Source organism: Pristiophorus japonicus, chromosome 10 (assembly GCF_044704955.1).
Source record: "Pristiophorus japonicus isolate sPriJap1 chromosome 10, sPriJap1.hap1, whole genome shotgun sequence".
Taxonomy (NCBI): domain Eukaryota; kingdom Metazoa; phylum Chordata; class Chondrichthyes; family Pristiophoridae; genus Pristiophorus; species Pristiophorus japonicus.
The window spans coordinates 139,892,256-139,920,002 of NC_091986.1; the positions used below are offsets into that span (position 1 = coordinate 139,892,256).

At 46.0% G+C, this 27,747-nt stretch overlaps 1 protein-coding gene across 1 annotated transcript in view; it reads left to right on the forward strand.

Moving 5' to 3' along the window:
* Nucleotides 1–27,747, forward strand: part of LOC139275108 (GRIP and coiled-coil domain-containing protein 2) — a 98,145-nt gene that overhangs the window by 37,864 nt on the left and 32,534 nt on the right. Inside the window, exon 10 of the mRNA XM_070892119.1 lies at nt 18,245–18,364. Coding sequence (XP_070748220.1) covers nt 18,245–18,364 — 120 coding nt within the window. The remainder of the gene's footprint in view (nt 1–18,244; nt 18,365–27,747) is intronic.

The window sequence follows — 27,747 nt, forward strand, 5'->3', positions numbered from 1 at the left end:
AACCACTTTATTTATTTTGGCAGCTGGATTGCATAGACCAAAGGGCTTGTCTTGTCTACTATGCTTAATGGTCCTTTGTACAACAGTTCAAATGCCCCTATTCTGGCATAATTCCTGACCATTACCCGATCCCCTACCCTCCATTCCTGTGTAACCCTGGGTTCCAGCAGCAGTTTATTCTGCTGGTGCTGTCTGCCCATATTGTTAGCTGCTTCCCAATGCAACCCCTTCAGAGTATCATACAGACCTCTGACAAACCTGTCCCATGTGACCTCTTTAATCTGCGCTTCGTTCAGGACTGGTGCTAATATGTGTCGGAGTCCTCATAAGTCTTCCTGTCATCAGCGCATGTGGGGAGTGTCCCGTACTTTTAGAGAGACTGGCTCGGTGACTTATTAGTATTAGGGGTAGGATCTCATCCCATCTCTTTGGGGTATTTCCTGTCTCGTTCCTAAGCCCCTCTTTTAAGGTCCGGTTTGTCCTCTCTACTGGACCTGACGATTGGGGGGTTATACGCCACAAGCCATTTTCCCTGTATTCCTAACAGCTTTAGGGTGGCCTGGATTACCACTCCGGTGAAATGACTCCCTTGATCTGATTCCACTATTATGGGCAGTCCCCATCGAGAAAATACTTCTTGCACTAGAATCTTTGCTGTGACTACTGCGGTGGCCGCCCTACAAGGAAAAGCTTTTATCCATTTCGTGAAAAGATCTACTGCCACCAAGCAATATTTATAGCCTCTGCCTGAGGTGGGCAGTGGCCCTATGAAATCTATCTGTATAGACTGCCATGGCCCCTCTATCCTCCTCGTGTGTCCCAACGAAGCTTTCCTCCGGTGTGGGTCTGGATTGTTTGCGACACATACCAGACAATTCTGACAATCTTTTACATTGTTTCTAAGCCCGGGCCACCATCCCACGGCCTCCACTTTATTACACGTCGTTTCTGTCCCTGGATGTCCAGCCCCTGGACCCCCACGAGCTAGCTGCAAGAATTCTTCCCTGCACTGCCCAGGCACGATCCAACTGTCTACTTTAAATAGCATTCCCTGTCTTACTGCTTGTCTGCAGCTCCCAAAGGTCCCGCTACAGACTTCCCATCTATCTTGTCTCTAATCGCTGCTCTAAGTTCTGCAACTCGTAGCTGAGCCTGTTTTAAATCAGGCGGCAATGGTACTTCTTTGGACCCCTCTCTGCCTGTTACAGTCATGATCTGTCCACAGTCATATGGTCCCAAGGTTTTCCTTCACCTGCCCCTGTTTTGGCCAGTGTGTCAGCTTTCTCATGTCGTAATCCTTCTGATCCCTACCTGTGACGTCCAGAATGACTTTTAACAGAGGAACCATCTCCAACGACTCCCTGTCTGAGGACTTAAATCCTCGCCTAGCCCATATTGCCAAATACTCTGTATAGGAGTTACAAGTGAACATGGAGTCCAAACATATCGTATAGGGAGTTGGGAATTCACTAGGGTGTGTGACCACATACGCTACAGCTGCAGTTCGGCCTGCTGTACACTTAAAGGGCTCAAATTTCGGCTCGAGTTGCTCCTATTTTTTTGGAGCAACTAGTTTAGTATGGAGTATCTTAGAAATCGCAATTCTCGGCATTTAGTTTGCTCCAGTTCTAGTTAGTTAGAATAGTTTCGTTTTTGTACAGTTTTTTTTTCAAAAGGGGGCGTTACCAGCCACTTACGCCTGTTTTGCAAGTTTAGGCAGTGAAAAGTTATTCCAAACTAATTTAGAACGGAGTAAGTGTCGATTTTTGTACGCTCAGAAAAACCTTGCCTGTACTTTAAATTAGGCGCAGGTAGCGAGAGATGGGGGGGGGAAGGGAAGTTAGGGGATTTTACAAAGCATTAAAAGCTTCACTTTTATCAATAAAGAGCTATCATCAATAATAAATGATAAATAGATCAATAAATCAACCAATAAATCAATCAATCAAAACAAAATAAAAAAGATAATAAAAAATCAATCAAATAAAAAATTAAAAGTTTCTACTCACCTACTGCAGCACCGGGAGCCCTCCAACAGCCTACTGAAGAGGAAGGCTGGATGGTATCTGGTACGACCAATTCTATAAATTGAGAACCTGCAGTCAACTAGATTTTCAATGATCCATTTGCAGCTCTATTTGTCCTCTTTATGCTCCTCCTCCTTTTTCTCACGTTCACATTTCGCTTCTTCTGCCTCATGTCACTTAATCAAACCCTCCAGTTCCTCCTACTTCAGCACCTTTATGCGCGTTTTCCCGTTTTCTTTGGTTAGTGTTGCAATTTCCACCTTTCCAGCCGTTAGTTTGCTGACGTCCATAAGTCATATTCAACACTTTAACTGCCAATGCAAGTGCTGACTGCAAAGTCATATCTCCTTCTTTGAAGTCTTGTTTCAGCATAGATACTGCAGCGGCGCTTTTATTCCCAATGCAGGTGGCCTTCCACCCTCCGTAGTTTCCGCTGGGGTCACTTTGATACAACTGGTAGCCATAGTGCTTATTCCATCCCATGTAGAGCAGCAAAACACCAAAAGGACGCTTCCCTTCGAACTGTGTGTAAGCCTGCTTGATATCCCAGAGTGTTGTGACCAACTGCTCACATGGCCCGCCACTGAGGAGGAGTTCGGGTGGGGCCCGCCCCCGACGAGATGCTGGTCGGGTGGGCCCCACCGCCAAGGAGGTACGGGCAGTCAGGCCACTCAGCCCGGGATAGGGTCGTTGCCCAGAGATGGGACGCGCTGGGAGGGCCAGGAACCGGCACTCTTTTTTTTGGTGCAGGGCTGTAGCTCCGCCCCCAGCAGCTCCTGCTGTGTCACGCTGAGCTGCCAACACCTACAGATATCAGAGAATTGAGAGATGAGTATTTGGCACTTTTTCAGTTCTCGAAATTAGGCGGGCCTCTCCAAGGTGCGCCGTTCTACCGGGAATCTGAAACTTGGGCCCAAAGTTTTGGGGAGTTTTATGGCTTTTTCTCTCCCTGCCTCAGGATCGTAAATCCCACATCCTGTTTTTTTTCTCTCCGCTCGTCACTGAACTAGACCCATCTACCTAAATGTCTCTGCCTGTCAGACATTCCCCTGCTCGGAATCCCACATCTACATCCCACGCTCCTTCCACTGAACACACGTGAGCTGCCTCCGGATAAACCATGTTCGGGGCTAGCTTTGGTTCTCCTAGCCGTTCTACCTTCAGGTCTAACTGGGTAAGCAACAATGTCCAGCGGGCAATCCTGTTACAGCTCATTGTCACATCTTTCATTCTACCGTCCAGTAACATTTGTGTCGGGGTGTGATAGGTCAGTAGCGTCACTGTAGCTAACCCTGTGAGTGACCGAAAATGTCTTACTGCCCAAAAAGTTGCTAACAGCTGTCGCTCGCAATTCGAAAAGCTCTTTTCTACTTCTGTGAGAACCCAGGAGGCGTAGGCCACTGGTCTCAGCTTGCTGTGTCACTCCTGGAGCAACACTGCACTCAAGCTATCCCCTAGTAGCTGCTACCTCCAGACTAAAGTCCTGGTCCCCATTTATTGCTCCCAACGCTGGTTCTGTCTGTACCACCTCCTTTTAACCGGATGAAAGTTTCCTGACAACTCTCACTCCATTCCCACTCTACTCCTTTCCTAAGAAGCCTCAATAAAGGAGCTGCCATGGCTGCATATCCTTCGATAAACTCCCAGCAGTAACCCATTGTTCCCAGGAAAGACCTTACTCCAGACACGTCCTTAGGAACGGGTAGTTCCTGGACTGCCTTTCTCTTAGCTCCATCTATAGTGCGCTCTCCTGCTCTAATGGTCAAACCTAGAAACTGCACCTCCTCTTGGCCGACTTGAGCTTTCTTTGGGTTTACCTTAAAACCTGATTCTTTTAACAAATGCAACAATTCACTCAATAATGGCCCGTGGTCCTCCACACTTTTGGAGAATAACAACAGGTCGTCCACATATTGGACCAACTGATTTAGCTGACTAAAACCTTTTAGTGCCTCGGCCATACTCTGGTGAAAGATCGAGGGACTGTTGTGAAACTCTTGTGGAAGACATGTCCACATGTACTGCTGACCCTTAAAGGTAAAGGGAACTTTATACTGGTCCTCCCATCTCATGGGAATGGACCAAAACCCATTTGAAATGTCCAGCACGGTAAAAGTTGTTGCGGCCGCAGGGATTCTCCCTATCAAATCTGCTACCAATGCTACTATGGGTGCACAGGCTGAATATTTTTATTCAGGACTCGGTAATCTACCGTGGCCCTCCATGAGGTATCGGGCTTCTTTACTGGCCATAGGGGTGAGTTTACATGTGTGACTATGGTTCTCAACACACCTTGATCCACCAGGGAATTTATAGTAGTTTCCAAATCCCTTTCTGCTTCCCAGGGAAAATTATACTGTTTCTGGGACCGTGTCATCGGATCCCCGTCTATCTTCACCTCTACCCCAGTTACTTTCCCGCAATCATGCTTGTGCGTTGCAAATGCATCCATATTCTCCCGTACATGCCCTTGATACCTGGCTGGAATGTTATCGACTAATCTTTCTAAGTCATAACTCCCTTTTGGCTTCATCGTGCAGGTGCTGCCTTTGTTGGTACTGTTGCTGGGAATCCCTACGATCTCTCCCATCCTATCTGCATCAACTGCCCCCCATAGACAATTGTTCTTCATATCCACTATGGCGTAATGTGCCAACATGTAGTCGGTCCCGAGAACTCCCGAACCGGGCTGTTCCTACTTCATTAAAATGCATTCCCACTTTGTTGTGTTAGGCCCTAATTCTATGGTTAAGGGGTTTGACACTGCCCCAGCCTGTTCATTACCCGTAAAACCCGCCAGTGTAAATGGGACTCCGCTCGACCACAGGGAAGTGGTTGGATTCGGTGAATGCTAGAGGCTCCTGTATCTACCAGATACCTTCCCCTCACTTCTTCCACCTTCACATCCACACATGGCCTGCCCCACTCATCGTGGATGAGAGGACACAGGTACTCTGGCTGGGCGCAATGCCAAAGTGGGAGCGCTGACGCATTGTGTCCCATTTCTCCCACTGTAGCATTCAGCTTTCCTCCACCCATGCCCATAACCTGCTGTAATGCGGTCACTAAAACCTGTATTGGGTCGTCGGCTACCTTCCTTTGGCCTTTTTCTGCCTCAGCAACCTCGTACCCTGGCTTCCCTCCTCTCAGGAGTCTACAATCCTTGCTCCAGTGTCCCAACTTCCCACAGTTAAAACACCCTCTGGATCGACCCACATTACCTTCCTCTTGTCTCCATTCTCTTTGTCCTAACCTCTCCTTTTACTTCGTGCATCTTCCCTTTTAGTTTCTCCTCTTCCCCTTGTCTGGACTTAAATGCTAGAGTTAACCTTCTCAATACCCCTGCCTCAGTATTTTGGGGATCGTCTGGGTCAAACCATGCTTTGACCTTTGCTCTGAGCCATGGCAAACTGTTAGCCATTATGGTTCCCCTATTAAGTCTGCCTGTATCGGATTTCCTCCAGTAGCCCTTAGAGTCTATCTGCAAACTTATCAGGTGATACGTTTATTTGCTGCCTAGTCTGTTCTACTTGCCAAACGGACTACCTTGACTGAACCCTAACGCTGCCAAGATTTCCTCCTTTAAGTCCTGTGGGGTTCCTCCACTTAACTTGGTGGCTGTCGACAAACTCTGATATAGCTTCCCTTCCAGGGAGAGCAGTGTTAACTTCACTATCTCCTCGCTGCAGCTATCTGCTCTATGTTAGCAAAATGAGTAGAGGCAACAACTCCTTGCTTACATTTTTTCATGCCCGTCAGCATCACCTGCAGCTGAAGTAGCGTGTATGGGATCACATAGTCACTCTGTAATGGTGCCGGACCACTATTTGGTAGGGGTGTGCCGAATTTCTGCTGTCTCAAGGGACACATCGGTTTCGGGGGTCCCGGTGCCTCGGGAGCCGGCCGACGCTTGCTATACTCGGGCCCATCGTCTGACTCTCTCCCCTCTGGATCCCAAACTTCCTCACCTCCTCCTGGTGCCATGAGACAGAGCATCCCTTTGGCCCCATCTAACTCTGCCGTTAACTGGCAGATCCTTTCTTTACAAGGTCTGTGATCTGCCCCCTCGTAACCCAGTTTCTACGCTACCTGATATGCTATCTTGATCTTTCTTAGCTGTTCTTCTGCCTCTTTGGCTCTCTCTAAGTGCCTTTCACTTTGTTCGATGTACGTCTGCTGCTGCCTTTTGCACTCGGTCACCTGACACTGGAAATATTCTAGGTGATTACACACAATTTCTTCCTTAATACCTTGGTCCTGTTTTTCTCTCTCAAAACTGCTTATCTCACCTTTTGATTTTTTTATTCGCCTCCTCCAGCTGTCCTACCTTTTCTCTCAACAGTTGTGTCTGCTTCTGCGGGCACATAAGCCAAATCGCCGCCTTTTTTGACCCTTTACTACTAACTGTCCACTCTGCCGCCTTTTCCTGCTGATCCCCAGAGTATAGCATTTCTCGTGCCCATGGCTCTGAAATGTCCAGTTTGTTGTGTATATATGCAGCTAGCTTAGCCTCCATGGACTTCCTACGACTGCTCTTAGCCGTGGGCAGTACCGCGCTTTGCTGCGGTGAGTCCATTTCCAGTGCCCCTGGCTAATAAATTTTCCCTGACTACCTTGGTCTCCCCTGAGTCCACCTTGCAGTGCACTGCGGTTGCTGTTACACTGGCTTCTCTCTGTGGTTACCCTAGTCAACCCGAGATTACTCCAGCCTGTCCGAGACAGTTTCTCTCCTCTGGCTACCTGAGCCGCCCTTGAGATCACCTCTGGCCTCCCTGAGACCCCTTTGCAGACTACCCGCAATTACTTCTCTCGGTGGCTACTCGAGTCTGTCAGAGTTCTTCGGTTATCCTAGTCACCCTTGAGAGTACTTTGGTCTCCCTGAGACCCCTTCGAAGACTACCTGCGATTCCTTTTCTCGGTGGCTACCCTAGTCAACCTTTGATTACTCTAGCCTACCTAAGACTGTTTCCCTCCTTCTCTGGTTCCCCGAGCCGCCCTTGAGAGTACTTTACATATTTATGACTACCTTAGCCGACCTGAGACTTAACCAAGCCTCCCGAGGGTTTCTTGCTCTTGATTTGTGTCCGTGATCCTATTCCAAACTCCGAGGTCCTGCCGTACTCGCCATTTTCTGTAGGGTGTTCGTTTTACACTCTTCTTTGATTCATAGACCTCGGGAATTACAGGAAAGGACTATATGTAACGCAAAGTTTAGGCGTAACCCAACTGTTAGTTTTATTGCGCAAAAAACAACTAAAAATTACAGAACAAGACTTCTCGATTGTAGGCTCGTGATCGTTGGTTCCTGACCGGTTGTTCCTCTCCGATGTTCCCTCTTTCTGATTGTTTTCTTTCTTCTCCTTCTCTCCTCTTCCGTTCTGAGCTGCTTCCAGCTCGTACATATATATCCATTTTATGAATAAATGCCCTGCTTGGCTAGGTTTTCCGTTAATGCATCTGGATCGGTTTCATCCTTTGTGTTGATCCATTTGACTGGCTGCGGTGATGGACTTGGATGTCCACAATTTGCACATGGAGACGACAGGACAAAGGATAACTCCTTATCTTTAGTGCCTCATTATCCAAAAATGCACACGTAGTGGGATCCTTTGTTGTCCTGATTTCTTGTAGTCTCTGTAGGGAACTATTTTTCCCCCTCTGGCCAATCAATCTAGGGGCTCCTTGGTTAGATTGTATCAATCATAGAAACATAGAAAATAGGTGCAGGAGTAGGCCATTCGGCCCTTCGGTCTACACCACCATTCGATAAGATCATGGGTGATCATTCCCTCAGTACCCCTTTCCTGCTTTCTCTCCATACCTCTTGATCCCCTTAGCCGTAAGGGCCATATCTAACTCCCTCTTGAGTATATCCAATGAACTGGCATCAACAACTCTCTGCAGCAGGGAATTTCACTGGTTAACAACTCTCTGAGTGAAGAAGTTTCACCTCATCTCAGTCGGAAATGGCCTACCCCTTATCCAAAGATTGTCCCCTGGTTCTGGACTTCCCCAACATCGGGAACAATCTACCAGACAGGGATGTACAATTGCTGAAGTTCATCCATGTGATCTTTAAATGTTTGCCATTGCCTATCCACCGTCAACCCTTTAAGTATCATTTGCCAGTCTATTCTAGCCAATTCACGCCTCAAAAAATCGAAGTTACCTTTCCTTAAGTTCAAGACCCTAGTTTCTGAATTAACTGTGTCACTCTCCATCCTAATAAAGAATTCTACCATGTTATGGTCACTCTTCCCCAAGGGGTCTCGTACAACAAGATTGCTAATTAGTCCCTTCTCATTACACATCACCCAGTCTAGGATGGCCAGCTCGCTGGTTGGTTCCTCGACATATTGGTCTCGAAAACTATCCCTAATACACTCCAGGAAATCCTCCTCCACCGCATTGCTACCAGTTTGGTTAGCCCAATCAATATGTAGATTAAAGTCACCCATGATAACTGCTGTACCTTTATTGCATTATTCCCTAATTTCTTGTTTGATGCTGTCCCCAACCTTACTACTACTGTTTGGTGGTCTGTACACAACTCCCACTAGCGTTTTCTGCCCCTTGGTATTCCGCAGCTCCACCCATACCGATTCCACATCATCCAAGCCAATGTCCTTTCTTACTATTGCATTAATTTCCTCTTTAACCAGCAATGCCACCCCGTCTCCTTTTCCTTTCTGTCTATCCTTCCTAAATGTTGACTGCCCCTGAATGTTGAGTTCCCAGCCTTGGTCACCCTGGAGCTATGTCTCCGTGATGCCACTAACATCATACCCGTTAACTGCTATCTGCGCAGTTAATTCGTCCACCTTATTCCGAATACTCCTCGCATTGAGGCACAGAGCCTTCAGGCTTGTCTTCCTAACACACTTTGCCCCTTTAGAATTTTGCTGCAATGTGGCCCTTTTTGCTTTTTGCGTAGGTTTCTCTGCCTCCACTTTTACTTTTCTTTTTTCTATCTTTTGCTTCTGCCCCCATTCTACTTCCCTCTGTCTCCCTGCATAGATTCCCATCCCCCTGCCATATTAGTTTAACTCCTCCGCAACAGCACTGGCAAACACTTCCCCTGGGACATTGGTTCCGTTCCTGCCCAGCTGCAGACCGTCCGGTTTGTACTGGTCCCATCTCCCCCAGAACCAGTTCCAGTGTCCCAGGAATTTGAATCCCTCCCTGCTGCACCACTCCTCAAGCCACATATTCATCTGAGCTATCCTGACTAGCACGTGACACTGGTAGCAATCCTGAGATTACTACTTTTGAGGTCCTACTTTTTAATTTAGCTCCAAGCTCCCTAAATTCGTCTTGTAGGACCTCATCCCTTTTTTTACCTATATCATTGGTAACTATATGCACCACGACTATTGACTGTTCACCCTCCCTTTTCAGAATGCCCTGCACCCACTCCGAGACAACCTTGACACTTGCACCAGGGAGGCAACATACCATCCTGGAGTCTCGGTTGCGGCCACAGAAACGTCTATCTATTCCCCTTACAATTGAATCCCCAATCACTATAGCTGTCCCACTCTTTTTCCTGCCCTCCTGTTTTGATGCATAATCCCTTTGTTTTGATGCATAATCAGGTCTAGCTCCTGACTGCAGAGATTGTTTTTAATCGGTGATTAACCTGCCCCAGGCTGGCGCCTTTTTCTCCCCCACCCAGTCAGTCCCAAAAGCTTGCTCTAAACCATTTTTAGTTTGTGGTCTCTTTCTGTGCATTTTTGTGAAAGCGTGTAAACCTTACAAAAGTTCCATATGAGATGCTGTTATGCAAGCTCAGGACAGTATACCAAGTAAAACTTGGAGATGGTTATGGACATGTAGTAGGTAGGCTGATCTCGATATAGTATGTAGATTCGCAAATTGAATGGAGCACTGTGGTTGTTACTATCCCTGTGACGCCTGCTGCCAACAAAAGAATGAAAATAAAAAGGCACCCCTACCAATTCCATTATGATAATGAATACATGGACGTAATTTCTTCAGGTAATTCTCTCTCTTCACAAGGGTCAGATTATAGTTAGAACCGTAAGAACATAAGAACATAAGAATTAGGAACAGGAGTAGGCCATCTGGCCCCTCGAACCTGCTCCGCCATTCAACAAGATCATGGCTGATCTGGCCGTGAACTCAGCTCCACTTACCCGACCGCTCCCCATAACTCTTAATTCCCTTATTGGTTAAAAATGTATCTATCTGTGATTTGAAGACATTCAATGAGCTAGCCTCAACTGCTTCCTTGGGCAGAGAATTCCACAGATTCACAACCCTCTGGGAGAAGAAATTCCTTCTCAACTCGGTTTTAAATTGGCTCCCCCGTAATTTGAGGCTGTGCCCCCTAGTTATAGTCTCCCCGACCAGTGGAAACAACCTCTTTGTCTCTATCTTGTCTATCCCTTTCATTATTTTAAATGTTTCTATAAGATCACCCCTCATCCTTCTGAACTCCAACGAGTAAAGACCCAGTCTACTCACTCTATCATCATAAGGTAACCCCCTCATCTCCGGAATCAGCCTAGTGAATTGTCTCTGTACCCCCTCCAAAGCTAGTATATCCTTCTTTAAGTAAGGTGACCAAAACTGCACGCAGTGCTCCAGGTGTGGCCTTACCAATCCCCTATACAGTTGCAGCAAGACCTCCCTGCTTTTGTACTCCATCCCTCTCGCAATGAAGGCCAACATTCCATTCGCCTTCCTGATTACCTGCTGCACCTGCAAACTAACATTTTGGGATTCATGCACAAGGACCCCCAGGTCCCTCTGCACCTCAGCATGTTGTAATTTCTTCCCATTCAAATAATATTCCCTTTTACTGTTTTTTTTTTTCCCAAGGTGGATGACCTCACACTTTCCGACATTGTATTCCATCTGCCAAACCTTAGCGCATTCGCTTAACCTATCTAAATCTCTTTGCAGCTTCTCTGTGTCCTCTACACAACCCGCTTTCCCACTAATCTTTGTGTCATCTGCAAATTTTGTTACACTATACTCTGTCCCCTCTTCCAGGTCATCTATGTATATTGTAAACAGTTGTGGCCCCAGCACCGATCCCTGTGGCACACCGCTAACCACCGATTTCCAATCCAAAAAGAATCCATTTATCCCGACTCTCTGCTTTCTGTTAGCCAACCAATTCTCGATCCATGCTAATACATTTCCTCTGACTCCGCATACCTTTATCTTCTGCAGTAACCTTTTGTGTGGCACCTTATCGAATACCTTTTGGAAATCTAAATACACCACATCCATCGGTACACCTCTATCCACCATGCTCGTTATATCCTCAAAGAATTCCAGTAAATTAGTTAAACATGATTTCCTCTTCATGAATCCATGTTGCGTCTGCTTGATTGCACTATTCCTATCTAGATGTCCAGCTATTTCTTCCTTAATTATAGCTTCAAGCATTTTCCCCACTACAGATGTTAAACTAACCAGCCTATAGTTACCTGCCTTTTGTCTGCCCCCTTTTTTAAACAGAGACATTACATTAGCTGCTTTCCAATCCACTGGTACCTCCCCAGAGTCCAGAGAATTTTGGTAGATTATAACGAATGCATCTGCTATAACTTCCGCCATCTCTTTTAATACCGTGGGATGCATTTCATCAGGACCAGGGGACTTGTCTACCTTGAGTCCCATTAGCCTGTCCAGCACTACCCCCCTCGTGATGGTGATTATCTCAAGGTCCTCTCTTCCCACATTCCCGTGACCAGCAATTTTTGGCATGGTTTTTGTGTCTTCCACTGATGAGACCGAAGCAAAATAATTGTTTAAGGTCTCGGCCATTTCCACATTTCCCATTATTAAATCCCCCTTCTCATCTTCTAAGGGACCAACATTTACTTTAGTCACTCTTTTCCGTTTTATATATCGGTAAAAGCTTTTACTATCTGTTTTAATGTTTTGCGCAAGTTTACTTTCGTAATCTATCTTTCCTTTCTTTATTGCCTTCATATTCATTCTTTGCTGTCGTTTAAAATTTTCCCAATCTTCTAGTTTCCCACTAACCTTGGCCACCTTATATGCATTGGTTTTTAATTTGATACTCTCCTTTATTTCCTTGGTTATCCACGGCTGGTTATCCCTTCTCTTACCGCCCTTCTTTTTCACTGGAATATATTTTTGTTGAGCACTATGAAAGAGCTCCTTAAAAGTCCTCCACTGTTCCTCAATTGTGCCACCGTTTAGCCTGTGTTCTTAGTCTACTTTAGCCAACTCTGCCCTCATCCCACTGTAGTCCCCTTTGTTTAAGCATAGTACGCTCGTTTGAGACACTACTTCCTCACCCTCAATCTGTATTACAAATTCAACCATACTGTGATCAGTCATTCCAAGAGGATCTTTTTCTTAGAGATCGTTTATTATTCCTGTCTCATTACACAGGACCAGATCTAAGATAGCTTGCTCCCTTGTAGGTTCTGTAACATACTGTTCTATGAAACAATCCCGTTTGCATTCTATGAATTCCTCAAGGCTACACCGTGCGATTTGATTTGACCAATCGATATGTAGGTTAAAATCCCCCATGATTACTGCCGTTCCTTTTTCACATGCCTCCATTATTCCCTTGATGTCCACCACCGTGAAGTTATTATTTGGGGGCCTATAAACTACGCCCACCAGTGACTTTTTCCCCTTACTATCTCTAATCTCCACCCACAATGATTCAACATTTTGTTCATGTGAGCCAATATCATCTCTCACAACTGCCCTGATATCATCCTTTATTAACAGAGCTATCCCACCTCCTTTCCCTTCTTGTCTATCTTTCCGAATTGTCAGATACCCCTGTATGTTTAATTCCCAGTCTTGGCCACCCTGCAACCACGTTTCTGTAATGGCCACCAAATCATACCCATTTGTAATGATTTGTGCCATCAACTCATTTACTTTATTTCGAATGCTGCGTGCGTTTAGGTCGAGTGTTTTAATGCTAGTTTTTAAACCATGATTTTTAGTTTTGACCCCTCCTGCAGTCCCTTTATATTCATACGTATTGTCCCTTCCTATCACCTTGTGGTTTACACTTACCCCAGTGCTACTCTGCTCTGTTGCCTCCTGCCTTTTGCATTCTTTCTTGGGGTCCTGTTCATCTGAGCTCTCACCCACTCTAACTAGCTCAGAGCCCTCTCCTGGATTCCGAATACTCCTCGCATTGAGGCACCGAGCTTTCAGGCTTGCCTTTTTATTACACTTTGACCCTTTAGAATTTTGCTGTACAGTGGCCCTTTTTGTTTTTTGCCTTGGGTTTCTCTGCCCTCCACTTTTACTCATCTCCTTTCTGTCTTTTGCTTCTGTCTCCATTTTGTTTCCCTCTGTCTCCCTACATTGGTTCCCATCCCCCTGCCATATTAGTTTAACTCCTCCCCAACAGCACTGGCAAACACTCCCCCAAGGCCATTGGTTCCGGTCCTGCCTAGATGCAGACCTTCCGGTTTGTACTGGTCCCACCTCCCCCAGAACCGGTTCCAATGCCCCAGGAATTTGAATCCCTCCCTGCTGCACCACTGCTCAAGCCACGTATTCATCTGAGCTATCCTGCGATTCCTACTCTGACTAGCTCATGGCACTGGTAGCAATCCCGAGATTACTACTTTTGAGGTCCTACTTTTTAATTTAGCTCCTAGCTCCTTAAATTTGTCTCGTAGGACCTCATCCTTTTTTTAACCAATATCGTTGGTACCAATGTGCACCACGACAACTGGCTGTTCACCCTCCCTTTTCAGAAAGTCCTGCACCCGCTCCGAGACATCCTTGACCCTTGCACCAGGGAGGCAACATACCATCCTGGAGTCTCGGTTGTGGCCGCAGAAACGCCTATCTATTCCCCTTACAATTGAATCCCCTTTCACTATCGCTCTCCCACTCTTTTTCCTGCCCTCCTGTGCAGCAGAGCCAGCCATGGTGCCATGAACTTGGCTGCTGCTGCCCTCCCCTGATGAGTCATTCCCCCTCAACAGTCCTCAAAGCGGTGTATCTGTTTTGCACTTCAGCTTTTATCTCAGTTTTTAATGGTGATTTGACCCCCACTACGAAGTTGCTACTTGGAATCGCTCCTTGGTGTCCTCATTATTCACTGTATCGACAATGGTCCTGAAAATATTAAACTATCCCTAGTTCTAACGTTAATCTATTTCTTGTCACCCATTATAATTGTTAGCTGAACAAGCATTATATTCATTAGAGCAACAGGGAAGACTACTGACTCAGTTGCCTCATATTGGGCATGACAACATGAGGTAACTGAATTTGTGTTAATAAAGATAGTCATCATTCCAAGGTGTTTTGTGGGCTGGGGCAATTCAGCAGCATGTCGTCCTATTTATATTGCTTCCGAGGGCAAGTGATCAGTTATTTCAGTTTCACCCTGAATCGAATTCCAGGAGATTGCTGATGATTGATTGATTGAATGCAAGTTTGCTAGAATCCATTGTTCAGAGTGCAAGATGTTTATAGTATCACATGAGTTGAGGTTCACAAATGGTAATATAAATGATCTTGTATTCAGCTGTTGCATTGCTGAGAATAGTATCCTCAACATGAAAGGAAATAATACTGTCAGCACTTGCTATTTTCCTTCCCCTTTTTTTCACCAATGTTTCTACCCAACCTTCTTGATGGTGTTGACTCTTTATTCGGCCATAATTCCACAGTTTATCCTGGGGACAGTAACTGCCAAAACGATTCTGTCCTTGCCCAACATCTACAATGCACATCCAGTTGAATAGCAGTCAAGGTTGGAAGGTGTGGCTGATTTTTTTTTTTTTAATTTCTTTTCCCAGCCCAGGGATCTTAGACATTCTTACTGATACCCCAACTGAAAACAGCTAAGTCAGACGTTGGACCTGCTTCATCTGTATGACTCAGATACTCATTGGAAAAGTTTACTAAGCCATTTGTTGTTTAAAATAATAAACAACTAAATTGACAAAAAAGTGTTGTGTATGGAGAAAGAGTCAGACTGAACACTGAGCTCAAAATAAAGTGTGACCGTAGTCTTTTATTGCACGTCTCCAGAGTGCCTCTCCAACCTGTGAAGCCTCCTTAAATACCTGTGCTCCCAAGGGATTATGGGATCCTTTAGGACTTCAGGGGATGAGCCCTCTGGTGGCTGTACAGAGTAAATACAAGTATACATATATAACAACACTTTTTCCGCCCCCACCCCTCCCCCAAAGTCAATAGTGTAACTATTTACAATGTGAGTTAATCTGGGGCCCTTCTTGCCCTGGTTGTCATCTAAGTGTGAAAGCTGGTGTTGTTGAATCATTTGTTGGGCCCTCGCTGGGCTGCCTGATGGATTGGGCCCTGCTGTGCTGCTGTGAATGATGGGTTCAGCTTTGTGGTCAACCGTGGTGCCGGTTGTCACTGGTGTGTATGTTGGGGGATCAAAAAAGGTAGAGGTCAAGGTGGGTTGCTCAGGATAGTCCATGAATCTGAGTTTGATTTGGTCCAAGTGTTTCCAGTGAATGAGTCCATTTGAAAGTTTGACCTGAAACACCCTGCTCCCTTCTTTGGCCACGACAGTGCCGGGAAGCCACTTGGGACCTTGTCCATAATTGATTTCAATCTCGCGTGACACATTTGCGCTATCATGGTATGCACTTTGTTGAAGCCGCCTGCTCTCTCCCTGTTCATGTAGATCAGGGTGAACTAACGAGAGCCTTGTCTTAAGTGCTCTTTTCATGAGCAGTTCAGCAGGTAGGATCCCAGTGAGTGAGTGGGGTCTCGTGCGGTAGCTAAGCAGGACTTGGGACAGGCGAGTCTGCAGTGAATCTTCAGTTACCCTCTTCAAGCCTTGCTTGATGGTTTGCACCATTAGACACTGGTTTAAACAGGGCAGATGTGACCAGTTTGATCCCGTTATGGGTCATGAATTCTTTGAACTCAGCACTGGTAAAACACGGCCCGTTGTCACTCACCAGTACATCGGGTAAGCCGTGTGTGGCAAACATGGCCCACAGGCTTTCAGTAGTGGCAGATGACGTGCTAGCCGACATTATCTCACTTTCAATCCACTTGGAGTACGCATCTACAACCACAAGGAATATTTTACCCAAGAACAGGCCTGCATAGTCGATGTGTACCCATTCGTCCCCTTTTCGTAGTAAGACATGCAGTGGTTCTAACAGTGTGCTGAGACCCGGTGAGAAGTTACCAAAGTAGTTCAGGAGTCCCAGAAGCGACCGCAGCTCCGTCACGTTCTGTGGCCTCGGTGCGCTCTCGATTGCCTCCATCTTCGCGTTGGTGGGCCTGATGCCGTCCGCTGCAATCCTCCTTCCCAGGAAATCCACTTCAGGCGCCGGGAAAACGCACTTCGAGCATTTTAATCTGAGCCCCACGCGGTTGAGTCGACTAAGAACCTCCTCCAGGTTGTGCAGATGCTCGCCTGTGTTCCGACCTGTGACCAAGATGTCGTCCGGAAGACCACGGTGTGCGGGACCGACGTCAGTAAGCTTTCCATGTTTCTCTGGAATATTGCCGTCGCCGATCGGATTCCATACTGGCATCTGTTATAAACAAAAAGACCTTTGTGCGTGTTGATGCAGGTGAGCGCCTTCGATGATTCCTCCAGTTCCTGCGTCATGTAGGCTGAAGTCGGATCCAGCTTCCTGAACGTCTTTCCATCAGCCAGCGTTGCAAAGAGGTCGTCAGTCTTTCGTAGTGGGTATTGGTCCTGCAGGGAGAAATGATTGATAGTTACTTTATAATCGCCACAGATTCTGACGGTGCTGTCTCCCTTGAGGACTGGGATGATAGGACTGGCCCACTCGTGAACTCGATCGGGGAAATGATGCCCTCTCTGCAGCCGGTCTAGCTCGATCTCTACCCTTTCTCGATCTCTACCCTTTCTCTCATCATGTACGGTACTGCTCTCGCCTTGTGATGGATGGGTCACGCCCCCGGAATTAGGTGGATCTGCACTTTTGCTCCTTGGAATTACCCGATGTCTGGTTCGAACAGCGAAGGAAATTTGTTTAAAACCTGAGCACGTGAAGTGTCATCAGCGGGCGATAGTGCTAGGACGTCATCCCAGTTCCAACGTATCTTTCCCAGCCAGCTCCTGCTGAGCAGCATGGGACCATCGCCCGGTACCACCCAGAGTGGTAGCTTGTGCACCGCTCCATCATAAGATACCTTTACGGTAGCACTGCCGATTACAGGAATCAGTTCTTTCGTGTAAGTTCTTAGTTTCGTGCGAACTGGAGTTAAGACTGGCCTTGAGGCCTTGTTGCATCACAACCTTTCAAAAGTCTTTTTGCCCATGATGGACTGGCCCGTGTCCAGCTCCATTGACACCGGGAGTCTATTTAGTTCAACATTCAGCATTATCGGGGGACAATTCGTGGTGAATGTGTGCACCCCATGTACCTCTGCCTCCTCGATCTGAGGCTCTGGTTCATCGTGATCCTGTCCTCCTCTGCAACATGGTGGTTTGCAGGTTTAACAGACTTTGCAGCTCGCCTGCACACTCGGAGGTATCCCATTGTCCCACAGCCCTTGCAGATGTACTCTTTGAATTGGCATGAATGGAAATGATGATCACCCCCTCAGCGCCAACAAAGTGTTAATGGCCTTGCATTCATCCCCCTTGATGGTGGACTCTGAGACATCTGCAGATGTATAGCTGCAGGTATGTGTGACCTGCCATGTATGTTACGATTCGAAAACAACATCACTTTGTTCACAGTGCTTGTAGCAGCACTTGTGTGCTGAGAGATTTGCTTCATATTGTCGCTGGTGGCAATGAATGCCTGGGCTATCACTATGGCCTTACTCAAGGTTGGGGTCTCTACAGTCAAAAGTTTGCGAAGTATGGTTTCGTGGCCAATCCCAAGTACGAAAAGGTCTCTGAGCATATGCTCCAAATGTCTTTCAAATTCACAATGTCCTGCAAAGCATCATGGCTCGGCGACATAACTCGCCACTTCCTGGCCTTAAGACCTTTTGTAGGTGTAGAACCGGTACCTCGTCATCAGAATGCTTTCCTTCGGGTTCAAATGCTCTTGGACTAGTGTGCACAAATCGTCGTACGATTTCTCCGTGGGTTTCGCTGGAGTGAGCAGATTCTTCGTGAGGCCATACGTTGGTGCCACACAGACAGTAAGGATATAACAAAAAGGATGTTTATAGTACCTATTAACTGTTTGAGTTTCTCTTTGACTGATATAGTTTATTTAAGATTGTATTTCTTTGGCTAGAATCTTCTGCTAGAATATGAGAAACAAGCAGAAAAACTAGATATGGAAAAGGAGCGAGCACATAACTGTGAACGTCGGGTGGAGGAGCTTACACGTCACCTACATGCGAGTCTTGAACAGGTACGATGCTGTCTTCGTGAACTGCTGCCTACTGAGCAGTATTTTTCCATTGGTAAAATATAGAAGTTCACAATGCATTTTGGTCTATATCAACTGCATAATTACTACGTTTAAATGGTTACAATAAATCTTTAACGATCTAGGGCCCAAGTTTCCACACGATAAAAAAACGGGCGCCCCTCCGAGCTGGGTGCCCGTTTTTCGCGCCTAAAACGGCGCCTAAAAAAAAAATTGCGATTCTGGAGCATTCTGCAGATCCTTGTCTGTTTGGCGCGGCGCCCAGGGGGGCGGAGCCTACACTCCCGCCGATTTTGTAAGCGGGAGGGGGCGGGTACTATTTAAATTAGTTTTTTCCTGCCGACAATGCTGCGCGTGCGCGTTGGAGCGTTCGCGCATGCGCAGTGTGAAAAAAACATTGGCACTCGGCCATTTTTGTAGTTCTTTGTAGCTGTTTAATTTTTGAACATTTTTTTAATAAAAGCACATTGCCATCAGCACTTGCAGCCTTCTCACTGTCTTCTCCCCCCCCCCCCCCGCGGGAAGAACGGGCGCCTCTCCCCACCCCCCCCCCCCCCCCCCCGCGGGAAGAACGGGCGCCTCCTCCCCCACCCCCACCCCCGCCCCGCGGGAAGAACGGGCACCTCAGGCTGACTGCAGCATTCTCTGTGCCTGAAGCACTTTCACACAGGTAGGAAGATGGTTTATTTAATCTTTTCTTGGCTTATAAATGTTTATTCAGATTGGATTTTTTTGTATAATATTTGTAGAAGTATAAATAAGGATTTATTGTAGAATTTAATGAGTTCCCTTCCCCCCCCCCCCCCCACCTCGTTCTGGACACCTAATTTGTAACCTGCGCCTGATTTTTTAATGTGTAGAACAGGTTTTTTCAGTTCTACAAAAATCTTCACTTGCTCCATTCTAAGTTAGTTTGGAGTACGTTTTCACTGTTGAAATAAACTTTCAAATCAGGCGTCAGTGGCTGGACACGCCCCCTTTTGAAGAAAAAATTCTGTTCCAAAGTAGAACTGTTCTAACTGACTAGAACTGCAGAAAAAAAAATGTGGAGAATTGCGATTTCTAAGATAGTCCGTTCTCCACCAGTTGCTCCTAAAAATCAGGCGCAAATCATATGGAAACTTGGGCTCCTAGTCTGTAGTGGCAATAGCAATAATATGAAAAACTTTAACATAGAAAACGGCTGATGATGCTTCACGAGGACAAAAAAGAGGGTGAGCAGCAATACAAGAGTTAAGAGAAGTGACAGTATGATTGACATGGTAGATTTTGAGGATACTTGTAAATGTGGGGAGAGAAGTGGAAAGGTGGAGGGATTTAGGGAAGGGGTTCGAAAGAGTGGGACTAAGATGGCTGAAAGCTCTGCCAGTGCTTGAGCAGAGAAAGGAGGGATGCACAGGAGGCTAGGGCACAGATTGAGATGCAAGGGTGGGTCGAGGCTGTAGAGTGATTTAAAAAAATAAGGACCAGGATTTATACGTTAATTGCAAACACGGGAGTTTTAGATGCGTTATGGAGGTTGGATCTTGGCAGGCCAGCAAGGTCGAGGAGGGGGGTGGGAGGGAGTGATTTGGAGAAATGGGCCGGAATCTTACCAACCCTGTGAGTTTGGAGGCGGGCCCACTGTCAAAATAGATTTGATTGACAGCGAGGCGGAAGTCCACTCTGAACCCGTTTCCTTGTAACTTTCCAAATTGCTAGTTAGAAGCTATTTAAGTAGCATTTTGCAAGGTCCAAATGATTTTTCCAAGTTTTTTTTACAAGGTTCACGTCCCTCGGGTATCAAGTCAGGTAAGTGCGTCGGGTAGTCATAGAAACATAGAAAATAGGTGCAGGAGTAGGCCATTCGGCACCTCGAGCCTGCACCGCCATTCAATGAGTTCATGGCTGAACATGCAACTTCAGTACCCCATTCCTGCTTTCTCGCCATACCCCTTGATCCCCCTAGTAGTAAGGAATATATTTAGTGAATTAGTCTCAACAACTTTCTGTGATAGAGAATTCCACAGGTTCACCACTCTCTGGGTGAAGAAGTTTCTCCTCATCTCAGTCCTAAATGGCTTACCCCTTATCCTTAGACTGTGACCCCTGGTTCTTGACTTCCCCAACATTGGGAACATTCTTCCTGCATCTAACCTGTCTAAACCTGTCAGAATTTTAAACGTTTCTATGAGATCCCATCTCATTCTTCTGAACTCCAGTGAATACAAGCCCAGTTGATCCAGTCTTTCTTGATATGTCAGTCCCGCCATCCCTGGAATCAGTCTGGTGAACCTTCGCTGCACTCCCTCAATAGCAAGAATGTCCTTCCTCAAGTTAGGAGACCAAAACTGTACACAATACTCCAGGTGTGGCCTCACCAAGGCCTTGTACAATTGTAGTAACACCTCCCTGCCCCTGTACTCAAATCCTCTTGCTATGAAGGCCAACATGGCATTTGCTTTCTTAACCGCCTGCTGTACCTGCATGCCAACCTTCAATGACTGATGTACCATGACACCCAGGTCTCATTGCACCTCCCCTTTTCCTAATCTGTCACCATTCAGATAATAGTCTGTCTCTCTGTTTTTACCACCAAAGTGGATAACCTCACATTTATCCACATTATACTTCATCTGCCATGCATTTGCCCACTCACCTGACCTATCCAAGTCACTCTGCAGCCTCATAGCATCCTCCTCGCAGCTCACACTGCCTCCCAACTTAGTGTCATCCGCAAATTTTTATGATACTACATTTAACCCCCTCGTCTAAATCATTAATGTTCAATGTAAACAGCTGGGGCCCCAGCACAGAACCTTGCGGTACCCCACTAGTCACTGCCTGCCATTCTGAAAAGTACCCATTTACTCCTACTCTTTGCTTCCTGTCTGCCAACCAGTTCTCAATCCACATCAGCACACTACCCCCAATCCCATGTGCTTTAACTTGCACATTAATCTCTTGTGTGGGACCTTGTCGAAAGCCTTCTGAAAGTCCAAATACACCACATCAACTGGTTCTCCTTTGTCCACTCTACTGGAAACATCCTCAAAAAATTCCAGAAGATTTGTCAAGCATGATTTCACTTTCACAAATCCATGCTGACTTGGACCTATCATGTCACCTCTTTCCAAATGCGCTGCTATGACATCCTTAATAATTGATTCCATCATTTTACCCACTACCGATGTCAGCAACTCTGGATTGGTTGGAACAGTTGACAGCTGCAGAAGTGGTATAAAAGCTACCAATTCACAGCTGTTCAATTTCAAATCAAAGATCTGGAGCCTTCAGGATTTTGAATACACTTTTCAGATTTATGGAGGTTTGAAGTGGTTGCAGTGAGCTCTCTATCCAGTGTCACCACCTTGGAGCAACCTCTCTCACCATTGACAAATCGCTTCTGTCATCTCAGTTGCCATCTATTCCACCAGCATCAGTGCCCTTGAAAAAGTCTTACCTTGGTCCTCAGAATTCCACCGCAATCAGCCCCAACATCAACGTCACCAGGCACACCAGCATCACCAACAACACCAATCGTCTCCGCAATCACCTTATGCTACACAGGGCATCAGCATCCAACCACATTGCTGCCCGGGACGCCAGGAATGACCTCATTATGGCCACATTTACTTCACTTGACGCTGTATACTCTGGCTACCACATGATACGCCAGATTGGCACCACCCCACACCAACACCAGAAAGCAATCCTACAATGCCCAAGCCATTCCTTGCGCACACATCACTATTGGGAGGGGGGTGGGGGGAGGGGGGTTATATCTCACCATTCACTGCAACTCACTAAGCCACTTTCAAAGGTGCACAGAGAGATCTGTCCAAGAAGCCAAAGTGTTGAAAATATAGATTCCAATGTTTGACAACACATTAGCAGAAACATTATATCAGTATTGGCGACACCCAAGTGCCTACCCTTATGTTGTTAGTTAGTATGATTGGACAAGGATGATGGGGAGGGGTGGAGATGCAAAGCAAGTTGGTGTAAGGATGTGCAGGAGTAGGGTAGAGAAGGCAGAGTGATGGGGATGTAATGAGTGGCACAGCAGGATGAGGTTGAATGTGGCTTTGCAGTACAGGTTGAGCGTCCGAAATCTGGAGTTCCAAAATTCGGAATGTTCTGAACACCAGACCGGGGTCGTCCGGAAACCAGAAAATGTTCTGAAATCCAGACTCCCCCGCTTTGGCGGCCCGACTTCGTCCTGGCCCGACCTCGCCTCGGCCCTCGGCAGCCCGACCTCGCGCCGGCTGTCACCCCCTCGGCGGCCTGACCTCCCTAACCCAATTACCTCGGCCCGGGCAAAGATGTTCCAAAATCCAGAAATATCCGGAACGGCCTCGGTCCCGAGGTTTCCGGATTTCAGATGCTCAACCTGTAATGTTTCATGATCCGCTGAGATCATTGAAAGGTTTGCACCACTGCAGCCAGGTCCTCCTGACGACATCCCTGCTTGTGCCCTCTTGTTGAATGTGCAACATTGGCTGAATTGGTATCCTGGGGAGGTCTCTTCCGCCCATTGGAAGGGAAGAGAAGCATCTGGAGGTAGACATGGGAGAGGTTGGGTGCAACCGTGCATCTTTGTGCAGTGCTGGTCAGTGTTTGCAGTATTTCAACACTGGCAGCAGAACTGTCAAAATGAATGTAGCCATGGTCCCTCTATGGAAACTGGTTGATGACGCATCATCAGATGACGTCATCAGACCCGCTTCCTTTTAATGGGCCGGGAACCTCGCAAGGCGGGCTGAACAAGCCGAATCAAGGTAAAACATGTCGGAGGCCCGGATCAACACAGCTGCGGGGTTGGGACTTGCCAAGGAGCTTGCCCGCCCCAGACCCGCTGAGGTTAGAAACCTAGAAAATAGGTGCAGGAGTAGGCTATTCGGCCCTTCGAGCTGCACCACCATTCAATAAGATCATGGCTGATCATTCACCTCAGTACCCCTTTCCTGCTTTCTCTCCATACCCCTTGATCCCTTTAGCCATAAAGGCCATATCCAACTCCCTCTTGAATATAACGAACTGGCATCAACAACTCTCTGCGAAAGAGAATTCCACAGATTAGCAACTCTCTGAGTGAAGATGTTTCTCCTCATCTCAGTCCTAAATGGCTTACCTCTTATCCTTAGACTGTGATCCCTGGTTCTGAACTCTCCCAACATCGGGAACATTCTTCCTGCATCTAACCTGTCCAGTCCGGTCAGAATTTTATATGTTTCTATGAGATCTCCTCTCATTCTTTTAAATTCCATTGAATACAAGCCCAGTCGATTCAGTATTTCTTAATATGTCAGTCCTGCCATCCCCGTAATCAGCCTGGTGAACCTTCGCTGCACTCCCTCAATAGCAAGAATGTCCTTCCTCAGATTAGGAGACCAAAACTGAACACAATATTCCAGGTGAGGCCTCACCAAGGCCCTGTACAGCTGCAGCAAGACCTCCCTGCTCCTATACTCAAATCCCCTAGCTATGAAGGCCAACATGCCATTTGCCTTCTTCACCGCCTGCCAATCTTCAATGACTGATGTACCATGATACGTTGCACCTCCCCTTTTCCTAATCTGCCGATAATATAAGAAGATAATATTCTGCCTTCATGTTTTTGCCATCAAAGTGGATAACCTCACATTTATCCACATTTTACTGCGTCTGCCATGCATTTGCCCACTCACCTAACCTGTCCAAGTCATCCTGCAGCCTTTTAGCGTCCTCCTCACAGCTCACACCACCACCCAGCTTAGTGTCATCTGCAAACTTGGAGATATTACTCTCAATTCCTTCGTCTAAATCATTGATGTATATTGTAAATAGCTGGTGTCCCAGCACTGAGCCCTGCGGCACCCGACTAGTCACTGCCTGCCATTCTGAAAAGGACCCGTTTATCCCGACTCTCTGCTTCCTGTCTGCCAACCAGTTCTCTATCCACGTCAATACATTACCCCCAATATCATGTGCTTTAATTTTGCACATCAATCTCTTGTGTGGGACCTTGTCAAAAGCCTTTTGAAAGTCCAAATACACCACATCCACTGGATCTCCTTTGTCCATACTACTAGTTACATCCTCAAAAAATTCTGGAAGATTTGTCAAGCACAATTTCCCTGACTTGGACCGATCCTGTCACTGCTTTCCAAATGCGCTACTATTTCATCTTTAATAATTGGTTCCAACATTTTCCCCACTACTGATGTCAGGCTAACCGGTCTATAATTCCCCGTTTTCTCTCTCCCTCCTTTTTTAAAAAAGTGGTGTTACATTAACTACCCTCCAGTCCATAGGAACTGATCCCGAGTCGATAGACTGTTGGAAAATGATCACCAATGCATCTACTATTTCTCGGACCACTTCCTTAAGTACTCTGGGATGCAGACTAGCAGGTCCCGGGGATTTATCGGCCTTCAATCCCATCAATTTCCCTAACACAATTTCCTGACTAATAAGGATTTCCTTCAGTTCCTCCTTCTCGCGAGACCCTCTGTCCCCTAGTATTTCCGGAATGTTATTTGTGTCTTCCTTAGTGAAGACAGAACCAAACTATTTGTTCAATTGGTCTGCCATTTTTTTGTTCCGCATTATAAATTCACCTGATTCTGACTGCAAGGGACCTACATTTGTCTTCACTAATCTTTTTCTCTTCATATATCTATAGAAGCGTTTGCAGTCAGTTTTTATGTTCCCAGCAAGCTTCCTCTTGTACTCTATTTTCCCCCTCCTAATTAAACCCTTTGTCTTCCTCTGCTGAATTCTAAATTTCTTCCATCCTCAGGTTTGCTGCTTTTTCTAGCCAATTTATATGCCTCTTCCTTAGATTTAACACTATCCCTAATTTCCCTTGTTAGCCACGATTGAGCCACCTTCCCCGTTTTATTTTTACTCCAGACCGGGATGTACAATTGTTGAAGTTCATCCATGTGATCTTTAAATGTTTGCCATTGCCTATCCACCGTCAACCTTTTAAGTATCATTCGCCAGTCTATTCTAGCCAATTCACGTCTCATACCATCAAAGTTACCTTTCCTTAAGTTCAGGACCTTAGTCTCTGAATTAACTGTGTCACTCTCCACCTTAATAAAGAATTCCACCATATTATGGTCACTCTTCCCCAAGGGGCCTCGCACAACAAGATTGCTAATTAGTCCTTTCTCGTTACACATCACCCAGTCTAGGATGGCCAGCCCTCTAGTTGGTTCCTCGACATATTGGTCCAGAAAAACATCCCTAATACACTCCAGGAAATCCTCCTCTATCGTATTGCTATCAGTTTGGTTAGCCCAATCAATATGTAGATTAAAGTCGCCCATGATAACTGCTGTACCTTTATTGCACGCATCCATTATTTCTTGTTTCATGCTGTCCCCAACCTCACTACTACTGTTTGGTGGTCTGTACACAACTCGCACTAGCATTTTCTGCCCTTTGGTATTCCGCAGCTCCATCCATATAGATTCCACGTCATCCAAGCTAATGTCCTTCCTTACTATTGTGTTAATTTCTTCTTTAACCAGCAACGCCACCTCACCTCCTTTTCCTTTCTGTCTATCCTTCCTGAATGCTGAGATTGGTAAAATCCAGGCCATGGAGTCTTCATATAATGAAAGCATGGATTAGGGTTTCAGCAGCAGTGGGATGAGATGAGGATAGATGCAGGCAATCTTGTATAAGTGAAAATAAGTGGTCTTGGTGATGGGTAGCATTAGGTATTTGAAGCTCAAAGTTGAACAGCAGACCAGGGTTGTGTACCATGTGGTTCAACCTTAGCAAGCAGCCAGAGTGGGCGGTGGTTTTGGAGGAAGGACTGCATTATTATTCATGACTTGATTCAATTAAGTAATCTGACAACACAAAAAGTAGTTATTGAGTTGAGAAAGATGGTGGGGAGATAGAGCTGGGTGTCATCAACACATGTATGGAAACTGACCACATCTCTGTGGATAAACTTGCTCAAAGACGAGTCAGGAAAAGGAGGGGGGCAAGAATGGAACTTTGGGGTAGTCAGAAGATCCTTGAGGCCATGTGGCGAAGCCATTGCTGGAGATTTGTTGGTTAAAGTTGGAACATGTAGGTGTGAAACCATGGAATGGCATGTCCACAAGGTAGATCATAGAGTGGAGGTTCTAGACCAAGAATGAATGGTCAACTGTGTCAAATGCTGCAGAGAGGAGAAGGAGGAATAAGGAGCCATAATTGGAATCACAAAGAATCTCATTTGTGACTTTGTTCATGATGGTCTCAGTGCTGTGAGCACAATGGAAGTATAACACGTAATTATGGGAGAGGTGAGCATGGAACTGGGTGACAATGACCTATTCCGGGAAACAAAGCAATTAAATGCTGCGTGTCATCATCATCATCATGTACTATTGAACAAACATTTACAAATGGAAAATTTTAAAGTTCATTTAAAAAAAAAATTCTACTTTTGTATAATTGTTTTCAGTTTTCCACTTGAAAGTAACCTATTGGAAGCTAACATACAAATAAGTAGCAGGTATGTGGGTACACATGGCAGTGTATTTAACAGGTAATATTTAAGTGGAAAATTGGCAAATTGGATCCAAAATTGGCTCAGTGGCAGGGAGCAAAGGGTAATGGTTGAGGGGAGTTTTTGTGACTGAAAGGCTGTTTCCAGTGGTGTTCCACAGGACTCAGTACTCAGTCCCTTACTTTTTGTAGTACCCTGTATAAATGATTTGGACTTAAATGTAGAGGGCATGATAAAGAAGTTTGCGGATGATACAGAAATTGGCCATGTGGTTGACAGTGAGGAGGAAAGCTCTAGACTGCAGGAAGATATCGATGTTGGGCAGAAAAGTGGCAAATGGATTTCAATCCGGAAAGTGTGAGGTAATGCATTTGGGGAAGAGCAACAAGGCAAGGAATACACAAAAAATGGGAGGAAACTAAGAAGTGTGGAGGAACAGAGGGACCTTGGAGTATATGTCCACAGTTCCTCAAAGGTAGCAGGACAGGTCAATAAGGTAGTTAAAAAGGCATACGGAATGCTTTCCTTTACTAGCCGAGGCATAGAAGAGCAGGGAAGTTATGCCTGAACTGTATACAACACTAGGTCACAGCTTGAGTACAGGAAGGATGTGATTGCACTAGAAAGGGTGCAGAGAAGATTTACGAGGATGTTGCCAGGACTGGAAAACTTTAGCTATGAGGAAAGATTCGATAGGCTGAGGTTGTTCTCTTGACTTTAAGTCAAAGAAGATAATGGAAAGCTGCTGATTATAACCCCTCCATCTCTAAACAATCTAACATACAAAAAAGTTGCATCTCTCCATGAGACATTGGAATGCTTTTTAATTGATATTGCATACCTAAAAATGTACTCACTGAAAGAAAAATGCTTTGTTCACACAGTT